The sequence below is a fragment of the Camelina sativa genome, chromosome 7 (genome assembly GCF_030686135.1).
Source record: "Camelina sativa cultivar CO46 ecotype springtype chromosome 7, ASM3068613v1".
Classification (NCBI taxonomy): domain Eukaryota; kingdom Viridiplantae; phylum Streptophyta; class Magnoliopsida; order Brassicales; family Brassicaceae; genus Camelina; species Camelina sativa.
In genome coordinates, this window is record NC_141886.1 from 4,956,185 (window position 1) to 4,974,974 (window position 18,790).

The following is an 18,790-nucleotide window of genomic DNA, read 5'->3' on the forward strand; positions in this document are numbered from 1 at the left end:
TTTTATTTGTATAACACACCATATTTGAGACTAACATAATCATGGAACTCAAAACATTTCAACCTCCAGAAAACTTGACACAAGTTTGGAAACAACATGAGAAAAAACTTGTCTGCTTCGAGGATATAAGAGATACGACTAGTGACTGTCAAAAGAGGCATAAAAGTTATAACAAAAAGATCAAAATCCCATGGAGTAACAGTAAAAAAAGTCTTCTCTAGGCCACTGGAGGAACCATCGCAGGGTAATCCACGGCTGTGAGTGGAGCTTCAGGCAAAAGAGCAGCCGGAGCAGAAACCTGAGCAGGTGGGTAGCTGGTATCTTCATCCTTAGGAGCATGAATGATCACAACATCAGGCAATGGTGTCTTTGGTCCATTTATGCCCTTAGGGTCCCAATCAAGCATAACCTTAACCTTGATTCCCAACACACCCTGCAAATGCGGTTTAACCAGACTTAGATAGGACACATTGCTGAATCACTTATTCACTTTAGAACATCGGGAATAAACTAGCCTGTCTGAGCAAAACATGTCTCACTGCAGAATCAATGTATTCCTTAGTTGGTTGACCAGATGAAACCATGTAACCATCCTTGAACTTCATCGACTTAGCACGTGCAGCACGGAGCTTTCCACTCACGATGACCTCGCATCCCTTAGCTCCACTCTCCATAACAAATCTCAAAACACCATAACAGGCCCTGCACAGGAAAATAACCATTGCAGTACTATTAACATCTTGCGGATGAGTGAAACAAGAGATGCCAACACTCAGGACCTAGACAAGAACTGGTAAGAACATTATGTATGATCAGCGTGTTCAGGAGATCGAAACATAACAATTACACAAAAATCACAAAGCGTGTGACTTTGAAGATACCACACAGAGAAATACAATTACAGTTATATCCTATACATTTTTAACTATTAGGTAGTAAACTGCTTATAAGACCAAGTAAGCTAAACAAAATCAATAGCTCAATTACTATGTCTAATCAAAATATACAAGAGAAATGTCGTACCTACGAACAGCAAGACCACCGAGAAGTTTGTAACGTAGAGACTCTGCCTGAGCAATGGCACAGAGACCTCTGTTGTTAACCTTTTCAGCATAAAGCTCAACACTGTCTTGAGGAAACTTGAACCTCTTCTGAACAAGCGATGTCAATTCCCTAATTCTCCTCCCCTTCTCACCTTTAAAACCCCAAACAACATTTCCCACTTTGATATCAGATCTCAAAACAGACTCACAAAATCGAAATGCAATAAAGATCAATCAACAAACAACATACCGAGAACGTTCTGAGTACGGGTAGCTCTGATGATAATCTCAGTCCTCATTGGAGTAACCCTAACCTCAACACCAGAGTAACCATCCTCTGCAAGCTCTCTAGTGAGAACCTCATTCAATTCAGCGTAGAACACACCGTCCGCTACAAACTACATACACACTAACCAAAATCAATTCCAATACTACACAAATACACAGCGAGACAAATCCATTGATAAATGAAAGCAAAAAATGAAATCACAAATTCACCTTTCTCTTCTTGCTAATTTGAGTCGCCATGTTTGTGGATTTGATGATCAGCCGATCTCTGAAACCCTAAATGTTGCAGTAATCTCAAAGAGGATCGGTGAAGCAAGCTCGGGTTCGTTATCAGATATGATTTTTAGTATTTATATTGACCTAATTCAGAAATTCAGGTTTCACATCCAGTTACACTTGGGCTTATTTATTGATTAATCCGGCCCAACTAATATTTACTGGGCTTTTAAAACTTGAAGTGCTAATTGTTTTTAAAGAAAATTGTAAAAAAATTAATAATTTCATTTCCCGACTGATTCTGAATTTTCCGACGACGGCGATGGCGTCAGCTTCCAAGAACGTTCAGCAAAACCCTTCCTCCTCGAAACCACCAAGGCCTCCAACGTCTTCCTCCGCCGCTTTATCTTCCACCGCCGTGGCTTCCACCTCATCCGAACCCCAAATTCGTAACCCTAACCCTAACACAAACGTCTTACCATCGACTTCGGATTCACCGATCGCGATGTCACAAGAGGATGAAATCTTCACACGCTCCAGTCACCTAACCCGCCCGGAGCTTCTCCGACGCCGATCGCACAACCTCAAGCAGCTCGCCAAGTGTTACAGAGACCATTATTGGGCATTAATGGAAGATCTCAAGGGGCAACACAGGGATTACTGGTGGAAGTATGGGAGTAGTCCGTTCAAAGACGAACATAACCAATCGAATAAGAGACGGAGGATTGGTCAAGAGGGAGATGGTGGTGATGCTGTTGAAGGTAGTGGAGACAATGGTAATAACAATGATGGTGGTAAGACTGATCAGTATGCGAATAGTAATTGTGGGAGTTGTATGTATGGTTGCAAAGCTAAAGCTATGGCGCTTACCAAGTATTGTCAGCTTCATATTCTCAAGGATAGTAAGCAGAAGCTCTACACGGGTTGTACTAACGTTATAAAACGGTTTGTTTCCGTTTCCCCTTTCTTTAGTTTTGTAATTTTCTCATAAACTAGGCTTCAAGTTATGTTCTTTACATGTTTTAGTTGCGTTAAGATGATGAGTTTAAATTGGGAATTAGATTGTGTGAAGTAGTGAGCCAAACCCGAGAGAGGTTTCTTGTTTTAATTCGTGTTTGCAAAAAGGATTTGGGATTGTCACTTAGCTCCGTTTCAAGGTTTGTTGTAGGGATTGGGAGAAATAGTTATCCATTTATGGATTCGGTATTTGCCTTGTTTTACAACCTTGATTGATGTGTTGTGTTATCCTGGTTGAGATACATAACTGACATAGATGCTTGAATTTTTCTCTGTCGATGTGTATTTGTAAGAAAGTTAGGATTGTGAGTATTATAGTATAATTGGATCATCTTTACAAATTTGAGTTCCAGGATGAAACTGTAATTGAGTTGAAGCAGTCCTACTGTGGTTGTAACAAAAGAGTAACTAGATGTCAGATTGATACATTTTTATCATTCTCAGATTGGGTTTCATATACATTTTCATTTTGTATAGTGATTTGTAATAAACCATATGATGATAATTTTAAGAAGTTTCTCTCTCCTAACTCTCTCCATTTGTTTGTACCCCTTTCAGAGCTCCAGCAGGACCATTACTTTGTGGAAAACCAACACTAGCGTCGACTGTTCCTGCACTGTGCAATATGCACTTCCAGAAATCCCAAAAGCTTGTTACGAAAGCTCTAAAGGATGCAGGTCACAATGCCTCTTCAACAAGCAAGCCTCCTCCAAAGCTTCATGTTATAGTAGCTGCATTTGTGCATCATATTCAAGCAAAAAGAAAAAATCCACAGAAGGAGGGTAAACTTAAAAGTGTTGTAAAAGAAGAAAATACAAGCTGAGTTAAGCTTTTACTTAGCGTTCCCAGAAGTATGTATCACGACGTTTTCCAGAATTGAAAGAGGTTAGGATCCTTGCCGAGTAGAGTATATCATTCTAAGAAGTGACAGGAAACTTTATATTATATGTTGGGTGCTCTGATTCTTCTACAGAGAGTTTGAGACAGTGTAGGTAATTGGATGTGGTTTTAATCTGCACACCGAGCGATTACAACAAGTTTTGTTACAGTGTACTGTGGCCTGTTGGGTATAGTAGCTAAGATAGTGGTAGTTTATTGAGATGAAGATTCTACTGTTTTTATAGACTTAAATAAGATGATATTAGATCCGCACAAAAGCTTTATAACTGATTCTCAGATATTTGGAGATGTCCGTCTCTGTTTTTGTTGCAATTTTGATAAAACGTATGTAAGATCAATATGGGCCAATGCGAGACTCACTCAGGAAACGAGGCATATTGCTGACAAAATTGGTTTAAAATCAGGTCGATTTAGAATGTTATTCGGTTTTATGAAATTTAATTGCAAAAAAAGAAACTGAATCGATTGACCGGTTCGACCCGATGGAACCCTAAGAAGGGTATCTCCTGCGCAGACGTTTAAAGACACTGAACGTCAATACAATGAAAATTAAATGTGTTTCAGTCCAGTGTTTGACACCTCAGCAATTTAGTTGAAGGAAGAGTTGACACATCAGTTAAAACAGTTAGCCAATCAAATTATAAGAATTAATACAGCTCAATATTTTTGTCCAATAATAATTTTTCTCTACTCCACATCATTCCTTCTTATTTCTGTTATGGACCCAACCTAATTACAATAATGTCCAAGAATAACAGTAAAAAAACCCAAATTAACCTGTGTATGGCAACGATTAAGGGACACAAGGTTCTTTAAACATCTTGGTTATGTATTATTTGACTATTTGTAATCTAACATCATTTTGGCAGTTTATTTTATTCTAAATAACAATCCGCATTATGTGCAGAATAAAATAGTTAATAAATAATTTTGTTATATATACAAAATCTATAATATTTATCGATAAAATTATTATTTGGGATCTAAAATTTATTGGTGTAGTATATATTTTTTAGTTTTATTTAAATATATAAAATTCTTGTATAATTAAGATTTAACTTATGAAAATTATTATAATATGAATTTTATATTATCTCCCATATGAATCAAAAGTTCTTAAAATGTTATGGAAATGTAAGTAAGTGATACAATTAAGTTATAAAAAATAAAAGTATTAAATTTTGGGTGTCATTTAAAAAAAATATACAGTGGTATGTAAATAGAAATACTATTAAAAACTGAGGACAAATAAAGAAATTATTTCTCGAGTTTTGTGAGCGCAACATGTCAGTATTTTTTTGTTTTTGTGAGAAAACTTATACATATAAGGGATATGAACCAAACTAGAGTAATCTCTCAAGCGTGATTGGAGGATAAACTCTCTTTCCGGAGCATACATAAACTAGAGTAAATTAGTTACATATTATCAAACAAAAATTCTCATATGTCTATCTTATTGCTTATGCATTTACTATTTGATTCATTTTCACAGTGATGATTGCAGTGTTTGAATTTTGGCGTGTGATAACAAAGTTTTCTTGCCTCTCAAGATTTATATATAATAACACCAGTGACAAATTAAACAATTTTTAAGATCGAAAACCAAATGTTTTAATTTAAGAAAACTAAATCATCTATAACTTTTAAAGTAACTTTGACAATTAACATAATCCTTATAAATGTTGTATACAGTTTAACATAAGTATAATATTTAAATAATAACACAAACCAAACTAAAGTAAAAATATGTCTATTTATTTTGACATAAGTGGACATGTTATAAAAAAGAATAGGTAATTTACAAAAGGAAACAAACAAATAATAACGTAACAACAACACAAACTATATAAACTTAGATGATTAAATTTGTAAACTACAAAAAATACACCACAAAATAACACTACACTAATATATCTCCAATAATAATAGGAGAAAAAACATAGCATATAGTAGAGTTAAGTCAATTATACGAATAAATAATTGTAATAACGAATACTAGGGAGTTACAAACCATTGTAGATTTTTTAGGTTCATTTCTATATCTTAGCATTGTGTAAACCATAATTTTCATGATTAAGATAATTTCAAAAAATTAAAAATCATACCTTGAATATCAAATGTATAAAATAACATCCCGCGGCATCGCGCGGATCTAACCTAGTTGGTCAATAATAATAAAACTTTCTTTTTTTCTTTTTTTTCTTGAGAAGAACGATTCTGAAAAATTCTGATCGTGGGTCACGCAAAAACTCTTCCTCTTCTCCGATTCACAATCTCTGGACGACACAAACTGGTTTCATCTCTCTCTCTCCGATTAAGTAATTTTGAAGCTTCGATTCGTAGTCGTTGGAGTTGTGGTGACCAAGAGGACTTGCGTTAATTGTGGAACTATCTGAACTCCTCTTTGGCGTGGTGGACCTACGGGAGCAAAGGTGAGATTTTGAAGTTAACCTTTAAATAAATAAATTGTTAACAGTTTAACTAACTGTACATACCTGCCTGGACCCTGGTCTTGGGTTCACCGTTTCAGTTACAAAACCGAACTGGAGATCCCCGGTTAAACAAATTTGGATTAACGAACTGGCTCAGATTTCGGTTTAGGTAGCTCCGGTTCGATTACAGTAGTACTGGGGATTTTCGCGTAACACCAAAATTAAAAAAAACTGCTCTGCTTCGCTGAGAAAGCTCCAAAGGAGGAGAGAGTAGAGTCAACGAAGAAAGAAAGCAGAGAGAGAGAGAGATAGTAACGTCGTTGAATCTCAGAGAGAAAAATGGCGAATAGCAAATACGAGTATGTGAAGTCATTCGAATTGGAGGACGAGGTCATGCTTCCTAACTTGATGGTTGTTCGAATCGATGGTCGTGATTTTTCTAGGTATATCATGACTTCTCGCTTTTTTATTCGTTTGTTAATTGACGGACATGGTCTGATGAATCGATGATTTTATCTCGAAATCTATCAATCAATCAATGTTCTATAAGAATGTCAATTTTGTGATGCTCTTTGATTGCAATTTTCAGGATTCGATTTTATGAACATCTAGTTTCAATTGGCTATCATTTGTGTTTCAAATTGTTCCTGGAACTTAAAAACATTGATGAAGGAGTACGTTATATGTGTATTTATATTTCTGTGTTACCTTCTTTGATGACTATAGATTTGCTCAAGTTCATGAGTTTGAGAAGCCTAATGATGAAACAGCACTCAGTCTGATGAATTCATGTTCTGCTGCGGTTTTGGAAGAGTTTCCGGACATCATATTTGCGTATGGATACTGTGACGAATACAGGTCAACAGAGAATTTTACTTCTTTGACTCACATAATATCTTTTAGATTTTAGCATAACTTTTATAGATCATGTACAAAGCTTCTAACTGATGTCCATGTCTTTTGTAGCTTTGTATTCAAGAAAACATCAAGATTCTACCAGAGACGAGCCAGGTATATTGATTCCATCAAGTTTTTATCGATACTTTTTTTTTGTTTTTCAGAAAAGCGTTTTTACTTGAAGAATCTGTTTGAATCATAGTTTTTTTTTTTTTTGTTGATATGCAGTAAGATTTTGTCCTTGGTAGCATCGTTCTTTGCTGCAGTTTATGTAGCGAAATGGAAAGAGTTCTTTCCCCAAAAGAAATTAGAATATGCTCCTTCCTTCACTTCCAAAGTTGTATGTTGTGCATCAGTAGAGGTTCTTCAAGCTTATCTCGCCTGGAGGCAACAGGACTGTAAGTCATTCTGACTTCTTAAATATTGTACTCAACACACATTCATGTTCGTGATATTATCTATGCTTATCGTCGTGAAATATCTTTGGGGACTTCTAACAACTTCCACTTCTTGGTTGCAGGCCACGCCAATAATCAGTATGACACTTGTTTTTGGATGTTAGTTAAAAGTGGAAAGAGCATAAGTGAAGCACAAGAGGTTCTAAAGGTGTGTTTGTTCGTGCTTTTCTATGGCAGGGATCAATGTTTTTCTTGTCATGGAATGTGTTTAATACTACGACTATTGTTATTATTTCTTATACAGATGTCAAAATACCTTCTTAAGCCTCGTTTCATGCCTAGTAATTATATGACGGTCTTTGATCACACTATGTCTATTTTTATTGGGTACCTGCAGGATACACAAAAACAGCAGAAAAATGAGCTTCTGTTTCAGAATTTTGGTATCAACTACAAAACGCTTCCTGAATTGTTTCGCCAAGGATCTAGTCTTTTCAAGAAAAAGGTGATAGTTTATATCTTTTGGTGGAAGTTATATATACAACACTTGATTTCATATGTGCTATCTATGTACTTAGATATATAGATCTTCCAATTATAAGTTGTCATAGTTTGTTGACCAATATTGTTTGTGCACATGTATGTTTAGGCTTACACGTTGTAATTTGCAAATTAGTGTCTGAACCCTTGTAAAATCTGGTCATGTGTGGAAGACTATTACTTCAGCTTGGTTGATGTTCACGTGTAAAACTGATGTGTCTAGCTGATCATCTGTATGGGAAAGAGTCAGATCTTCTCTTGTCATTGCATCTTGCTTGATGTTATATACCTAAGACATTGTATATTTCCAATATGACATACTTTATTTAACTTCATTCAGGTAGAAGAAACTGTAAAGCATGATGAGAATGGCAATCCTGTAAAAAGATTGAGGAGAAAGGCTGTTTTTGTACATTCAGAGAATATTTCCGGAATAAACTTTTGGAATGAGCAGCCTTCCCTATATAATTATCTTGGCCACTTCACGAAAGACATTGGAAAAATTGAACCAGACTTTATTAGGTCGTTTCAGTTTGAGAACAAATTGTTACCTTTAACTTGGGTCGTGGTAAGGATTGATGGCTGTCATTTTCACAGGTAATTTTCTTTAGCTTATCATCTTAATTTCTTAGAACTTTGTCAGATTTTTAATTGCACTGGAACCTTAGACTAGTAAACTCCTTGTGCTCCATAAGATACAGCTATTTTATGAAATGGTATACTTCTTTGGCTGGCCTGTTCAGTTTTGTTTTGTTGTGTCATGGTTGCTTTTGTCTACGGCATATTCTGATATTTGAATTTGCATTTTCAGAAAGAATTCATATTATTATCGATTACCAACGTTCTATGTTGGAAATGAAACTCATGCAGCTTGCTTGGATTTTGATAGATTTTCTGACGTTCATGAATTTGAGAAGCCAAATGATGAGCAAGCTCTGAAACTTATGAATTCATGTGCAGTGGCGGTTCTCGAGGAGTTTGAGGATATTCACTTTGCCTATGGTGTTAGTGATGAGTACAGGTCTCTATCTCTCAAGTCTCAAAGTCTCTATCTCTCAAGTCTCAAACTCTTTATCTCAGCTTTTACATATCTTAGAAATTAATTAAGTTCAGCATCGATTACAGTTTTGTTTTGAAGAAAGAATCTGAGCTCTACAAAAGACAATCCAGGTTAAACTAAATTTCTCTTTTCCGTTACACTTTTTGGCCCTATCTTCCTAATTTTCTTGTCTTAATTTCCGTTACACTAAATTTTCTAGTTTTGCATTGCAGTAAGATAATATCTGCAGTCACATCCTTCTTTACATCCACATATGTGTTACAATGGGGAGAATTTTTCCCTCACAAAGAATTGAAGTACCCTCCATCATTCGATGGACGAGCTGTATGCTATCCAACATACGATATTCTATTGGATTATCTGGCGTGGAGACAAGTTGACTGTGAGTACAAGTTTACTTGTAATCAACTATTTATTTGCGAAGTGAAACATCAATATACAAGTAGTCTCATGTTCTCTTATGTTTTCTTTTGGCAGGCCACATCAATAATCAGTACAATACATGTTTCTGGATGCTTGTTAAGTCTGGAAAAACCAAAACTCAATCCCAAGATTACTTAAAGGTACTTTTGTAATGATGGATAAATTTATCATTTTCTCAAGTAGTCAAATGCTTAAAATGGTTCTTTATCTTGCTTTTTGTGAATGACTTTTCCAGGGTACCCAAACACGAGAGAAAAATGAGCTGCTTAGTCGTCAATTTGGAATTGAGTACAACTCATTACCTCTAATCTTTCGAATGGGTTCTTCGGTTTTCCGCCTAAAGGTTAGTATTGCCTTAATTATCAATCTTTAAATCTATGCATATATAGAAAGATTATGATACAGTGGACTGGCTGAAGAAACTTTATAAGTGCCAAACTGGTTCTGTTCTTATTAGTGTGAATCAATTAAGTTAGTCAAACCTTTGGCTATTAAACTTGTAAATGGCTAAATCATACCAAACCTGAAGTGTCACTACCCTCCCAAGGCTTGTTACTCGTTTTTATATCAAACTCATCAAGCATTTGAACAGTATGGGACTTCTTCTCCGATTGAAGAGCGTGATCTTTGTAGTTACCTGTTAAACAGCTGTCTGAATATTCTTTTCAGGAAGCTGTTGCAGTCGAGAATGGAGTTGTTTCAGGGAAGAAACTGGAAGGAGAAGTGGCCGTAGATCATTGCAACATCATCGAACGCTGTTTCTGGGAAGAACACCCACACATTCTTAGCTACTGATCTCAAAACAACTGCATTTTATTATTTTACTTCACCTGTAAGACTAATTAATTGCAAATACTAATTCTTTACAACTTACGAACAATTGTTCCAACTTTTTGTTCCACACATGCGTTATATGAGCTCAAACCTCAGTTTACAAGTGTGTCAACCATTGTACTTCAGATTTTAGAGCATTATTACCTACCGATTTTAGAATCATTTCTAGATCATTTTCTTAGTCGTCTTGATTATGAAGCACCTCATTGAAACCTACATTATGTGTTTGTTATTAAGTTTTTCTAATCAATATTTTTCACTTTTCTTAAAAGTACCCTAGAAATAGGCAACATATCATGATAATAAAAAATTACTCGCCTGTTAAATTATTGACAGAATCATGGATCGTCCTAACACCCTAATATAGAAAACAAAAAAAATGGTATTAAAGAGGACATAATATGAAAACAGACAAAGTAATGGTAACATGAAAAGTAAAGAAGACATAATAAGCAGCACATAAATCGTCTTTTCATTGGACGTTGTCGTAGAAGAACCGGTTTTGCTCATGAGAATATTTATAATGGTTTAAGAAAATGATAGGATTTTTTCTATGAGTGATTTCCGAAAATCTTGGTTAGAAAATTAAAATATCGTAAAGATATCATCATTTCGGATATGTTTTGTAGGATGTAGAAAATTATTATGAAATATGCTAACAGTTATGAGTGTAAGTGTCCTAATTAACTACATACAATACTTTTATTATCAAGAATTTTCAATTACTTATCAATTTAGTAATCTATCTTACCATTTTAAAATTCCATACCCGATGTATATATGAATTTAAAACTTATAATTAAAAAGAAAATATAAATAAATTTTGTTCAGATATTTTAGGAAAACATGTATTTCTATACTCGATTTTTGATTATTTCAAATTTCTTCTTTATTTGTTTTTTAAATGTCTTAATTACAATAGCATGGGATGTAAATATATCCTAACTCTAAGCCTTCTTTGCCAAAACTGCTGTAAAAATATTAATATAGATAAAGAATATATGGAATTCTCTATTGTTGGGAAGTTTATATTTTTTGTTGATAGGATTGAGAATATTACGTTCAGTAATTTGCGTATGTTCAGTGATGCTATGCGTGCGATATCTTTGGAGATTGATATCAAAATAATAATAATTGATTATGATTGATTATTGAATTTCCAGAAAATTAGGCATGAAGTCGAAGGAAGTTAAAAAGGATTACAGTTTCTATATTCTTGGCAAACAAAGCCTGTATTATTATTTTTTTTTTTATTGATTGTAATTACAATAGTATTGTCTATAAATAAGTCTCAACTCCAAGCCTACTTTGTGAAAACTGTTGTGAAAATATTAATATAAATATATAATTATGACAAAGAATAATATAATACTTAAATATATGAGTTAGAAACTAAACATCAAAACCCAAAACGAAGGGGTTATATATTATTATAATTGAACATGTTATGTTATTAGTGTAATGTTGTGTAGTGGTTATTGTTTGTTTTGAGGAACTCCAGGTGCCGAGTTCGAATCTAGATAGACACAAAAGTGGTAAGTGCCTTCTTCCTTCCCTTCACCTAGTTTAGATCGCCGATCTCTGTATTTTCTTTTTTTTTTTTTTTGTTCGAACCTTAGTTTTGCCGTCAGCGCTTCCAATATAAACCATCCAAGCTTACTACTCTAAATCGTCGCTTCCTCCACGCTTCCTAAAGACTCAATTCAGGAACCGCCGCGATTCCAAGCGCTGCATCACCATTGACGATTCCATGCTTCGTAGACGGATTTGGGCATATCTTTGAACGCTTCCATTCATCTTCTTGTACGCTTCCAATGGATTGTCTTCTTGATGACCATCTTGTCCAAATATTGTCCTGCCTTCCAACGAAACAAGCTGCTTGTACCTCTGTTCTGTCCAAGAGATGGAGGACTCTCTTTGCTTTCAGTCATAATCTTCACTTTGATGACAACTCCTTCCTGGAGTTATTTACAAGCTGTATACGCTCCCGAGGAGGAAACAAAAACTGTATACGCTTCAAAAGTGTTTCCATGATTTTGTGGATCAGACATTGGCTTTACAAGGCTGTAACACTATAAAGAAGTTCTCACTTGACCTTAGTCGAACATATGACGATAGTGACATTGACCGAGCTTCATCTACGCATAGAAGGTGTATTGTGGTGGAATTTTTCTATCTCATCCAAAATCTTCACCAGCACCACACTGGTTAAGCTATCGTTGATACCCACAGTTTACGAACCACACTGCCCAAGACTTCTTCCTTCCGATACATCTCTCCCATCACTAAAGGTTCTCCTCCTTTACAAAACCGCTTTTAAGGATGATCAATTATCTGATGTACTTCTCAATGCTTGCCCTGTACTTGAGGACTTGACCATAGGATATTACAAGTATCATCCGGGTGTTTCATACGTCATATCCAGCAAAAGCATTAAGAGGCTCTCTGTTACCTATAGCTGTGCTCGTAAACATAAAGGTTTCTCTAGAAATATTCCATTTGACACACCTAATGTTGTCGACTTCTACTACTCTGATTTTCTTGGGCGTGGATCTCGAAACTTTCACTTGGGTTCACTTGCCAAAGCTACATTGGACCTTCGTTTCATAAAAGATGACGAGCAAGCGGATATGAGGGATATCATCTGTGAGATACGCAATGTCAAGACCCTACACTTGACTTCTTCCACTGTCGAGGTCAGTACTTGTGTGTATGGTCTCATCATTTTTTTTTTTTTTTTTTTTTTTGGGTTAGAAACAGGAAAACATTCTTTGTGTGTGTGTGTTTCAGGTGATTTTGCTATGCTGCAAAAATGGATTACCAGTGTTCAACAACCTCGTTGAGTTAGGGTTTGCAAGTAAAGAAGAAGGTTGGAAAGTGTATCTGCCTCTTCTGCTAGAGGGTTCTCCAAACCTTAAAACTCTGGTTCTCTCGGTATGTATTAAGCAAACATTGAACAAATCTTATTTTCTATCTATGACTGTGGCATGACACTAAAGTACTAGTCTCTCTTCTTTTATGCTACAGGGTCTGAATTGGTTCTCATGTAAACGGCATCGGTTTACTCGAATTCCCCCCAATAACCAAATAAAGATGTTGGTTATCAACAAGTATCAAGGATATGCAAGCGAGCTGAAACACATTAGCCATTTCTTACGGAAAATGGAGTGTCTTGAAGTGGTAAAAGTTTACGTTGTTGCAGCTAGAATGGATGGCCTCAAAAAGATGCAGGTCACAGAGGATCTGTTGAAGCTTCCCGCATCATCATCCAAACTCAAGATACAAGTCCTATGACTATCATCCATAAGATCATAAGTTATTATGTGTAAAATATTTACATTAGTAAGTTTTTTTGGTTTGTTTAGCGATTTATGATTTACTGTGGTGCCAATCATAAAAACGAGAAAAAACAACTTATATATTAGTTACCATGTTTAGGTGTTTCTGAGTGTTACCATGTTTAGGTGTTTCTGAATGTTACCATGTGTGTAAAAGACGAAACCAAGAACCGAAGAGATGAAACCGATATACTTTATCACGCATATGCTTCATAGAGTTGAGTAAAGTTATAGATAGTCTTTCTTTCTTTATAGAGTTTGGTTACAATGTGTGAAATGTAAATTGAAGTTTTCACTTGGGGAACTCTATACATTATTTATTCTTAAAGCCATTAACACTTATAGTTTTGGGTTTCCCTGGGAGTGAACTCACCATAATCCACTCTCTCGAAGACACAGCTCGTTTTATTACCTTGATATGGCTAACATAACTTAGACCACTTCAATGTTATGAACCCACCACAACCATAAAAACTTCAGCGGTTTTAAGCAGTAATCCAAGAAGACAATGGTGGTGTCTCCGAGTTCTTGAAAGTGGGCATCATAGCCGTGTATCTTTCTCCTTTAACAAAACCAGGTTGGGCAATGGCCTCAAGCTCAGTCATCTCTTCGGGTGTGAGTTTTACCGATAAAGCTCCAATGTTCTGGTTGAGGTTTTCGATCATAGTGGTTCCTGGGATGGGACAAACATCGTCTCCCTGGTGGTGAAACCATGCGAGGGCTAGTTGTGTTAGAATATTGAGAGGAAGAAGAAAAGAAACAGAACAAAACAGAGCAAGAGACAACGTCTCTTCTTCTCCTTTACGAAGACAAGAACGAGGACTGAAACTTTTATATACATGAAACTTGTTCATTTACATCATAGTTTCGATGCTTAAATAGATAAAACAACAGACGCAATAAGAGTTCCATCTCTTCTACTTGTGACGTTTAGACAATATACGACACAATCTAAACATCAAGACTCTTAACTAGAAACTAACTTATACGAATGTGACTTTATGTTATACAAAACTCAATTATGTCTAACAAGTTGTGCAGGAGTGCATCCTTTCTCTTCCGAGATTGCACAAACTTTCTCATAAACGATCTTGTTGTTGTCTAAGTTTTCCTCTTGGAATCTTGGTAAAGCCTGCAATAATTTGGTTTATTATACAAAGTCCTTTGATTAATCCACAGCTGAGCTAAGGCTCATCAACAAACAAGTCATACAAATCCTATATACTTGCCTTTCTGAAGTCATCCTTGTCTAGTTTCTCAACAAGCTTGGGTCGAGATGCAAAGAAACCTCGTCCTAGAGGACTGTAAGCAACAATCCCTATCCCAAGTTCCCTGAAGAAGGAAAAGATAATATGAAGTTACATGATTGATAGATTAATTGCATCAGGAAAGTAGGATATGATGAAATATGAATACCTGCAGGTCGGAATGATTTCTTCTTCCACAAGGACCATTCTAACTGCACAGCAGTAATTGGGTAAACAGCATGTGCTCTTCTGATAGTTGAGGCACAGGCTTCAGACAAACCAACGTACTTTATTTTACCCTCTTAGCTTCAACCAGCTTCTTCAGTTCTCCCATCTTGGCATTGACAAACAAAAAAAAAGGGTTAAGTTCAGCAAAAGATGACAGCTTTCTACGAAGGTCAGGAATTAGAACCAGAACCGCCCCTAACAGAGTCTATGCAAAAGAAAAATCCTAAGAGCAGATGATAAAACACTTAAAAGTATAACCTAAAGAGCACCCTATCTTCACAAGCTGGCTTTTAATTAGGAGAAAGCCTCAAATTCGTTCAGTTAAAGATCATTTCACCAATCATTGTTCTTCGTGAATAAGCTAGCAACTTCAAAAAGAGTAACCTAAGCAGAGAACATCATCTCCAATCTATTGTCTTCGACCCTATTAGTCCAATATACAAAGCCAAGGTGTAAAGCTCACTGAGATTTCTCTTGAAAGTAGTGAATTATATAACTTCAACTTCATTTGAAATTTTCAAAAACATTAAGTAGGGCTTACAGTGATCTCGATTGGGACACGAGTATCGATCCGATGCTGGTAATACTTTATAACGTACCGATATTTCATTCTTTATACTTCTTTGCTCATCTCAGCCTAATTTTGAGTTGACTTTGCCTTCCTTCATATTGTAATAGGATGTTTTGTGGAGAGTGGACGGATGATTTTACGCCTAGTTGACAGAGCTCACACTCTAAACTCTCCTGATATTCCAAGTATTTGAAGTTCCCGACCCGCAATACTTGCCCGAACAGTTTGACGTTAGAAGAAGGGGAGCGTCAAAAACTTTAAGGATCAAGATTTGCAGATCACGACGAGGATTGGTGGAGTAGCGAGATTGATTTAACGAACAGAGACTTCTATCTTGATTGTTACATTGAGGGTTGGAGGTTGTGTATATAAGTTTGGCCTCTTTTAATTTTGATTTGTACGTTGTTTGCTGCCGTAGTCAAGACATATATTACCTTTCATTTAAGCCAATTAATATTTTCAATACAATCAATAAATTTAAAATCTGTCTCGTCTTAACCACATCTGTCACACAAAACCCTTTTGGCTTTTGTTGAAGCTCAATTGTTTTTGAAAAACAATTTGTCTTATTAAATGATATTGAGATTGATGCTTCAAACAACATAAGGTCGAATACGTATGTAGAGTACAGGATCAAGAGACATTAAAGAACATGATAATTTAAAAACACAAAGAAAAAAACACTAAAAAACATGATAAAGCTTGGTGGAGGAAGTTTCGTTCGGGATCAAACACCATGGAGACCACAATCGTCTTGGGGAACTCCTCCATCACCAGCTTGTGCATCTAGTTTCTCCACCTCCGGAAGAGGAGTCATCGGAAAAGAATATGCTCCGAGAGCATAAAGACAATAGTTCGTAGACAGACCATGAAACCCAACAAGAGCACAACCTTTGCTCTCGAGAAAGAATTTGCCGTTAGACGCATTTGCCATTCTTAGAGAGGTTCTTCCTTTAGATGTTTTGAAAGTCAACGAGGTTATCAGCGTGTAGCCAGGCTTATCTATATAAGTCCCCTCCACAGACGTGAGATACTCATTTGGATAATCCAGTACAAACTGCAACAAAATGAGATTTTGTACATATAAGCTGTGTTCAAGAACACACATATAGATAGATTAAAATACTCTTGTTCAATCAATACCTCTTTTTTTTGAAACGTCCATGCCTTCCTTTCTCCCGTGCACACGGGTTTCCACTTTGCCAGCATTAACGTATTCGAACTCGATACACCTAATAAAATCATTAAAATAAAGGCACACCTTTTTTACACCCTGGAAAGTACCATCATCCCAAAGGCTTCCTCCAGAACCTATGTACTCTAATTTAGTTAGAGGAAGGGTTGTGATATAAGCTCCAAGAGAGTTTAGGTTATCCTGAGCAGATCCATGAAACCCAATAATCTCATGACCGGTGCATTCAAGTGTGAACTTTGTACCCTTTTCATCGTTGCCCATGACTTCTGAAGTCTTTATGTTGGTTTTGAACTGAAGTGCTTGAATCACACCAGAATCTTCATCGTAGCAACCGTCAACAGATAGCAGATATTCCTTGTCGATATGATTAATCTCAAACTAAAAAAAAAAAAGGGAATAAATAAACATTACGTTGACATTAATAGAAAACCAAGACACATATATTAACACCTAGTGACAAAATTTAATTTAAATATTTGCCTTCAAACGTACCGGTTCTAGCTTGTAACCTTGACCCGTCTCAGAACCATGGGTCTGCTCTTTTTCAGGATGTCCATCCTTATCCACATAATTTAATGATGTATTGTATCCCTTTAAGATTAATACGTACTTGAATCTTTGTTACACTGTCATGGTCAGTTCCATCATCCCACTCTTTCCCTCCCTTGCCTTGCCCCCTTGCGCTTCCATTCTTGTAGGAGTGATCGAAGTGAAATATGCATCAAGATTAATAAGTTTATACATACCAGATCCTTGAAATCCAATGACTTTCTTTCCATGGCTTGCCAGTTTAAATCTGTTGCCAACAGTATATCCCATCATATCAGAGACCCTCAAGTTGGTTTTGAATTGAAGTGCTTCAATGAACCCACCATTGGTGCCGTAGTAACCCTCAACAGATTCAAGATATTCATTTTTTAGATGGTTAATTTCAAACTGTGTAAAAGTTGGTGAAAAAAAACTCAGTATCAATTATCCTCATGAACACAAATTTGATAAAGGGATATTCATTAGCATATTTTCCTAGTCGTACCATCTGCATGAAGCCTCCATCCGAGAATCCATGGAACGATCCATTTTTTGGTTGTCCAGACTTTACATAGTCAATCTTGATGAACTGTATCCATCGACCACCACCTATTACATATATCTTTGTCACATCGTCATGGTCAGATCCATCATCCCACTTTTCCTCTTCCAATTGATTCATCTCATCAGACGCATTTGAATCTTGAGACATGCTGTTGTATTGCGTTGCTTGGCTAATAATTTGCATCAATACCCACTTGTGTTTCAATAGGTTGGGAAATTACATGAAGGAAAATAAAAACCATTTCAAGACAAGGAACAAACAGGATGTAGATTGAAGGAAGAACACCATTTTGTAGAAATACAGAAAAAGAAGATCAAGCTTTTGAATGAAAAGGGAACAGTTCCGTATATTTTCTAATAAAGTAAAAACAGGAGATTGCCATGCTCTTTCTTAAAAATTATTCTCATTACGTTTACAAAAAAAATATTTAGGAATTTAAGGTTTAAACATTGACTAAATAAAACCAAATATGCATTAAGGAGAGGGAGAGAGAGAGCTGACCTCTGATGGTGTAGTGAAAGTTGAAGAATAGATAGTACTGTGATCGTCTATAAGCCGATGGAGGAAAGCTATTTATATACAAATTTCGGGTCTTTTATATATAACTTGGTCTTTTATAACAAGTCTTTCGTAAATGTAAAATATAACTGGGTCTTTTTCTATATATAATACTGGTCTTATTTTATATGCCTATTCTGAATTTTAAGTAAAACTATTTATATGTGAATTCACTTTTGTAAACGAGATATATAAATTTAAGAGAAATACTCTAAAATAGCATTAAAACAAGTTTTATGATAACTATAATACATAAATTACTAAAAATAGCACTACTTAATATATTAAAATATTTAAAATTATTTTTTAGAGTTTTGTTTTTTTAGGTTTGGGTTCACAATTTCACATTTAGGATATAGTTTTGAGGGATAGATTTAATATTTTGAATTTTGAATTTAATTTTAAAAGATTAATTAATGCTATTTTTGGAAGAGATGATGAGAAGATGAAAGCTACGTACCTTCATCACCTCTTTCAATATGAAGTAAGACCTTGTCCTTTTCTGTTTTGGT

The 18,790-nt window shown here is 35.6% G+C and overlaps 4 protein-coding genes and 2 pseudogenes across 8 annotated transcripts; 3 read left to right on the forward strand and 3 right to left on the reverse strand.

Moving 5' to 3' along the window:
• Window positions 1-23: 23 nt before the first annotated feature.
• Window positions 24-1,713, reverse strand: LOC104700303 (small ribosomal subunit protein uS3y). Its single transcript, XM_010415804.3, has 5 exons — window positions 1,542-1,713; window positions 1,294-1,441; window positions 1,024-1,195; window positions 516-702; window positions 24-433 (listed from the first exon to the last, which is right to left on the reverse strand). The coding sequence occupies exons 1-5, from the start codon at window positions 1,569-1,571 to the stop codon at window positions 218-220; spliced, it is 753 nt and encodes a 250-aa protein (XP_010414106.1). The 5' UTR covers window positions 1,572-1,713; the 3' UTR covers window positions 24-217.
• A 95-nt stretch (window positions 1,714-1,808) lies between these two features.
• LOC104700304 (INO80 complex subunit D-like protein) lies at window positions 1,809-3,721 on the forward strand. The gene is made up of 2 exons (XM_019227464.2): window positions 1,809-2,492; window positions 3,123-3,721. Exons 1-2 carry the CDS (start codon window positions 1,870-1,872, stop codon window positions 3,385-3,387), a joined length of 888 nt encoding a protein of 295 aa, XP_019083009.2. The 5' UTR covers window positions 1,809-1,869; the 3' UTR covers window positions 3,388-3,721.
• A 1,897-nt stretch (window positions 3,722-5,618) lies between these two features.
• On the forward strand, window positions 5,619-10,210 carry LOC104700306 (tRNA(His) guanylyltransferase 1). Of its 3 annotated transcripts, none has more exons than XM_087459585.1 (14): window positions 5,619-5,896; window positions 5,995-6,339; window positions 6,623-6,754; window positions 6,863-6,907; window positions 7,022-7,191; window positions 7,314-7,399; window positions 7,589-7,696; window positions 8,072-8,328; window positions 8,621-8,752; window positions 8,857-8,901; window positions 9,004-9,173; window positions 9,269-9,354; window positions 9,450-9,557; window positions 9,884-10,210. In XM_087459585.1, the coding sequence occupies exons 2-14, from the start codon at window positions 6,236-6,238 to the stop codon at window positions 10,007-10,009; spliced, it is 1,569 nt and encodes a 522-aa protein (XP_087315711.1). In that variant the 5' UTR covers window positions 5,619-5,896; window positions 5,995-6,235; the 3' UTR covers window positions 10,010-10,210. The 3 variants fall into 3 exon arrangements, 1 of the variants encoding a protein (XP_087315711.1); XR_015562446.1 differs by having other exon boundaries at window positions 5,668-5,896; window positions 8,602-8,752; XR_015562445.1 differs by having other exon boundaries at window positions 5,668-5,896; window positions 8,692-8,752.
• Window positions 10,211-11,716: 1,506 nt separating this feature from the next.
• On the forward strand, window positions 11,717-13,528 carry LOC104700307 (putative F-box protein At3g44060; annotated as a pseudogene). Its single transcript, XR_015561297.1, has 4 exons — window positions 11,717-12,011; window positions 12,044-12,744; window positions 12,839-12,982; window positions 13,076-13,528. The product of XR_015561297.1 is annotated as a putative F-box protein At3g44060 (transcript).
• A 678-nt stretch (window positions 13,529-14,206) lies between these two features.
• LOC104704313 (putative aldo-keto reductase 4) lies at window positions 14,207-15,831 on the reverse strand. The gene is made up of 4 exons (XM_087457348.1): window positions 15,461-15,831; window positions 14,803-14,967; window positions 14,616-14,718; window positions 14,207-14,518 (listed from the first exon to the last, which is right to left on the reverse strand). The coding sequence occupies exons 2-4, from the start codon at window positions 14,838-14,840 to the stop codon at window positions 14,402-14,404; spliced, it is 258 nt and encodes an 85-aa protein (XP_087313474.1). The 5' UTR covers window positions 14,841-14,967; window positions 15,461-15,831; the 3' UTR covers window positions 14,207-14,401.
• A 161-nt stretch (window positions 15,832-15,992) lies between these two features.
• Window positions 15,993-18,036, reverse strand: LOC104700308 (jacalin-related lectin 12-like; annotated as a pseudogene). Its single transcript, XR_015561300.1, has 4 exons — window positions 17,661-18,036; window positions 17,120-17,563; window positions 16,592-17,005; window positions 15,993-16,489 (listed from the first exon to the last, which is right to left on the reverse strand). The product of XR_015561300.1 is annotated as a jacalin-related lectin 12-like (transcript).
• Window positions 18,037-18,790: the final 754 nt, after the last annotated feature.

Excerpts from the sequence above, each read along its gene's own strand:
- LOC104700303 (XM_010415804.3), bottom strand. The coding sequence starts at position 1,571 with ATGGCGACTCAAATTAGCAAGAAGAGAAAG. Across the intron at positions 1,196-1,293 it reads CCGTACTCAGAACGTTCTCG|GTGAGAAGGGGAGGAGAATT; the intron begins GTATGTTGTTTG and ends GGGGTTTTAAAG. Across the intron at positions 703-1,023 it reads GGTGGTCTTGCTGTTCGTAG|GGCCTGTTATGGTGTTTTGA; the intron begins GTACGACATTTC and ends TTTCCTGTGCAG.
- LOC104700304 (XM_019227464.2), top strand. The coding sequence starts at position 1,870 with ATGGCGTCAGCTTCCAAGAACGTTCAGCAAAACCCTTCCTCCTCGAAA. Across the intron at positions 2,493-3,122 it reads TGTACTAACGTTATAAAACG|AGCTCCAGCAGGACCATTAC; the intron begins GTTTGTTTCCGT and ends TACCCCTTTCAG.
- LOC104700306 (XM_087459585.1), top strand. The coding sequence starts at position 6,236 with ATGGCGAATAGCAAATACGAGTATGTGAAGTCATTCGAATTGGAGGAC. Across the intron at positions 7,400-7,588 it reads AAGCACAAGAGGTTCTAAAG|GATACACAAAAACAGCAGAA; the intron begins GTGTGTTTGTTC and ends GGGTACCTGCAG. Across the intron at positions 8,329-8,620 it reads GATGGCTGTCATTTTCACAG|ATTTTCTGACGTTCATGAAT; the intron begins GTAATTTTCTTT and ends GGATTTTGATAG.
- LOC104704313 (XM_087457348.1), bottom strand. The coding sequence starts at position 14,840 with ATGGTCCTTGTGGAAGAAGAAATCATTCCGACCTGCAG. Across the intron at positions 14,719-14,802 it reads GAAATCATTCCGACCTGCAG|GGAACTTGGGATAGGGATTG; the intron begins GTATTCATATTT and ends TTCCTTCTTCAG. Across the intron at positions 14,519-14,615 it reads ACAAGGATGACTTCAGAAAG|GCTTTACCAAGATTCCAAGA; the intron begins GCAAGTATATAG and ends AAATTATTGCAG.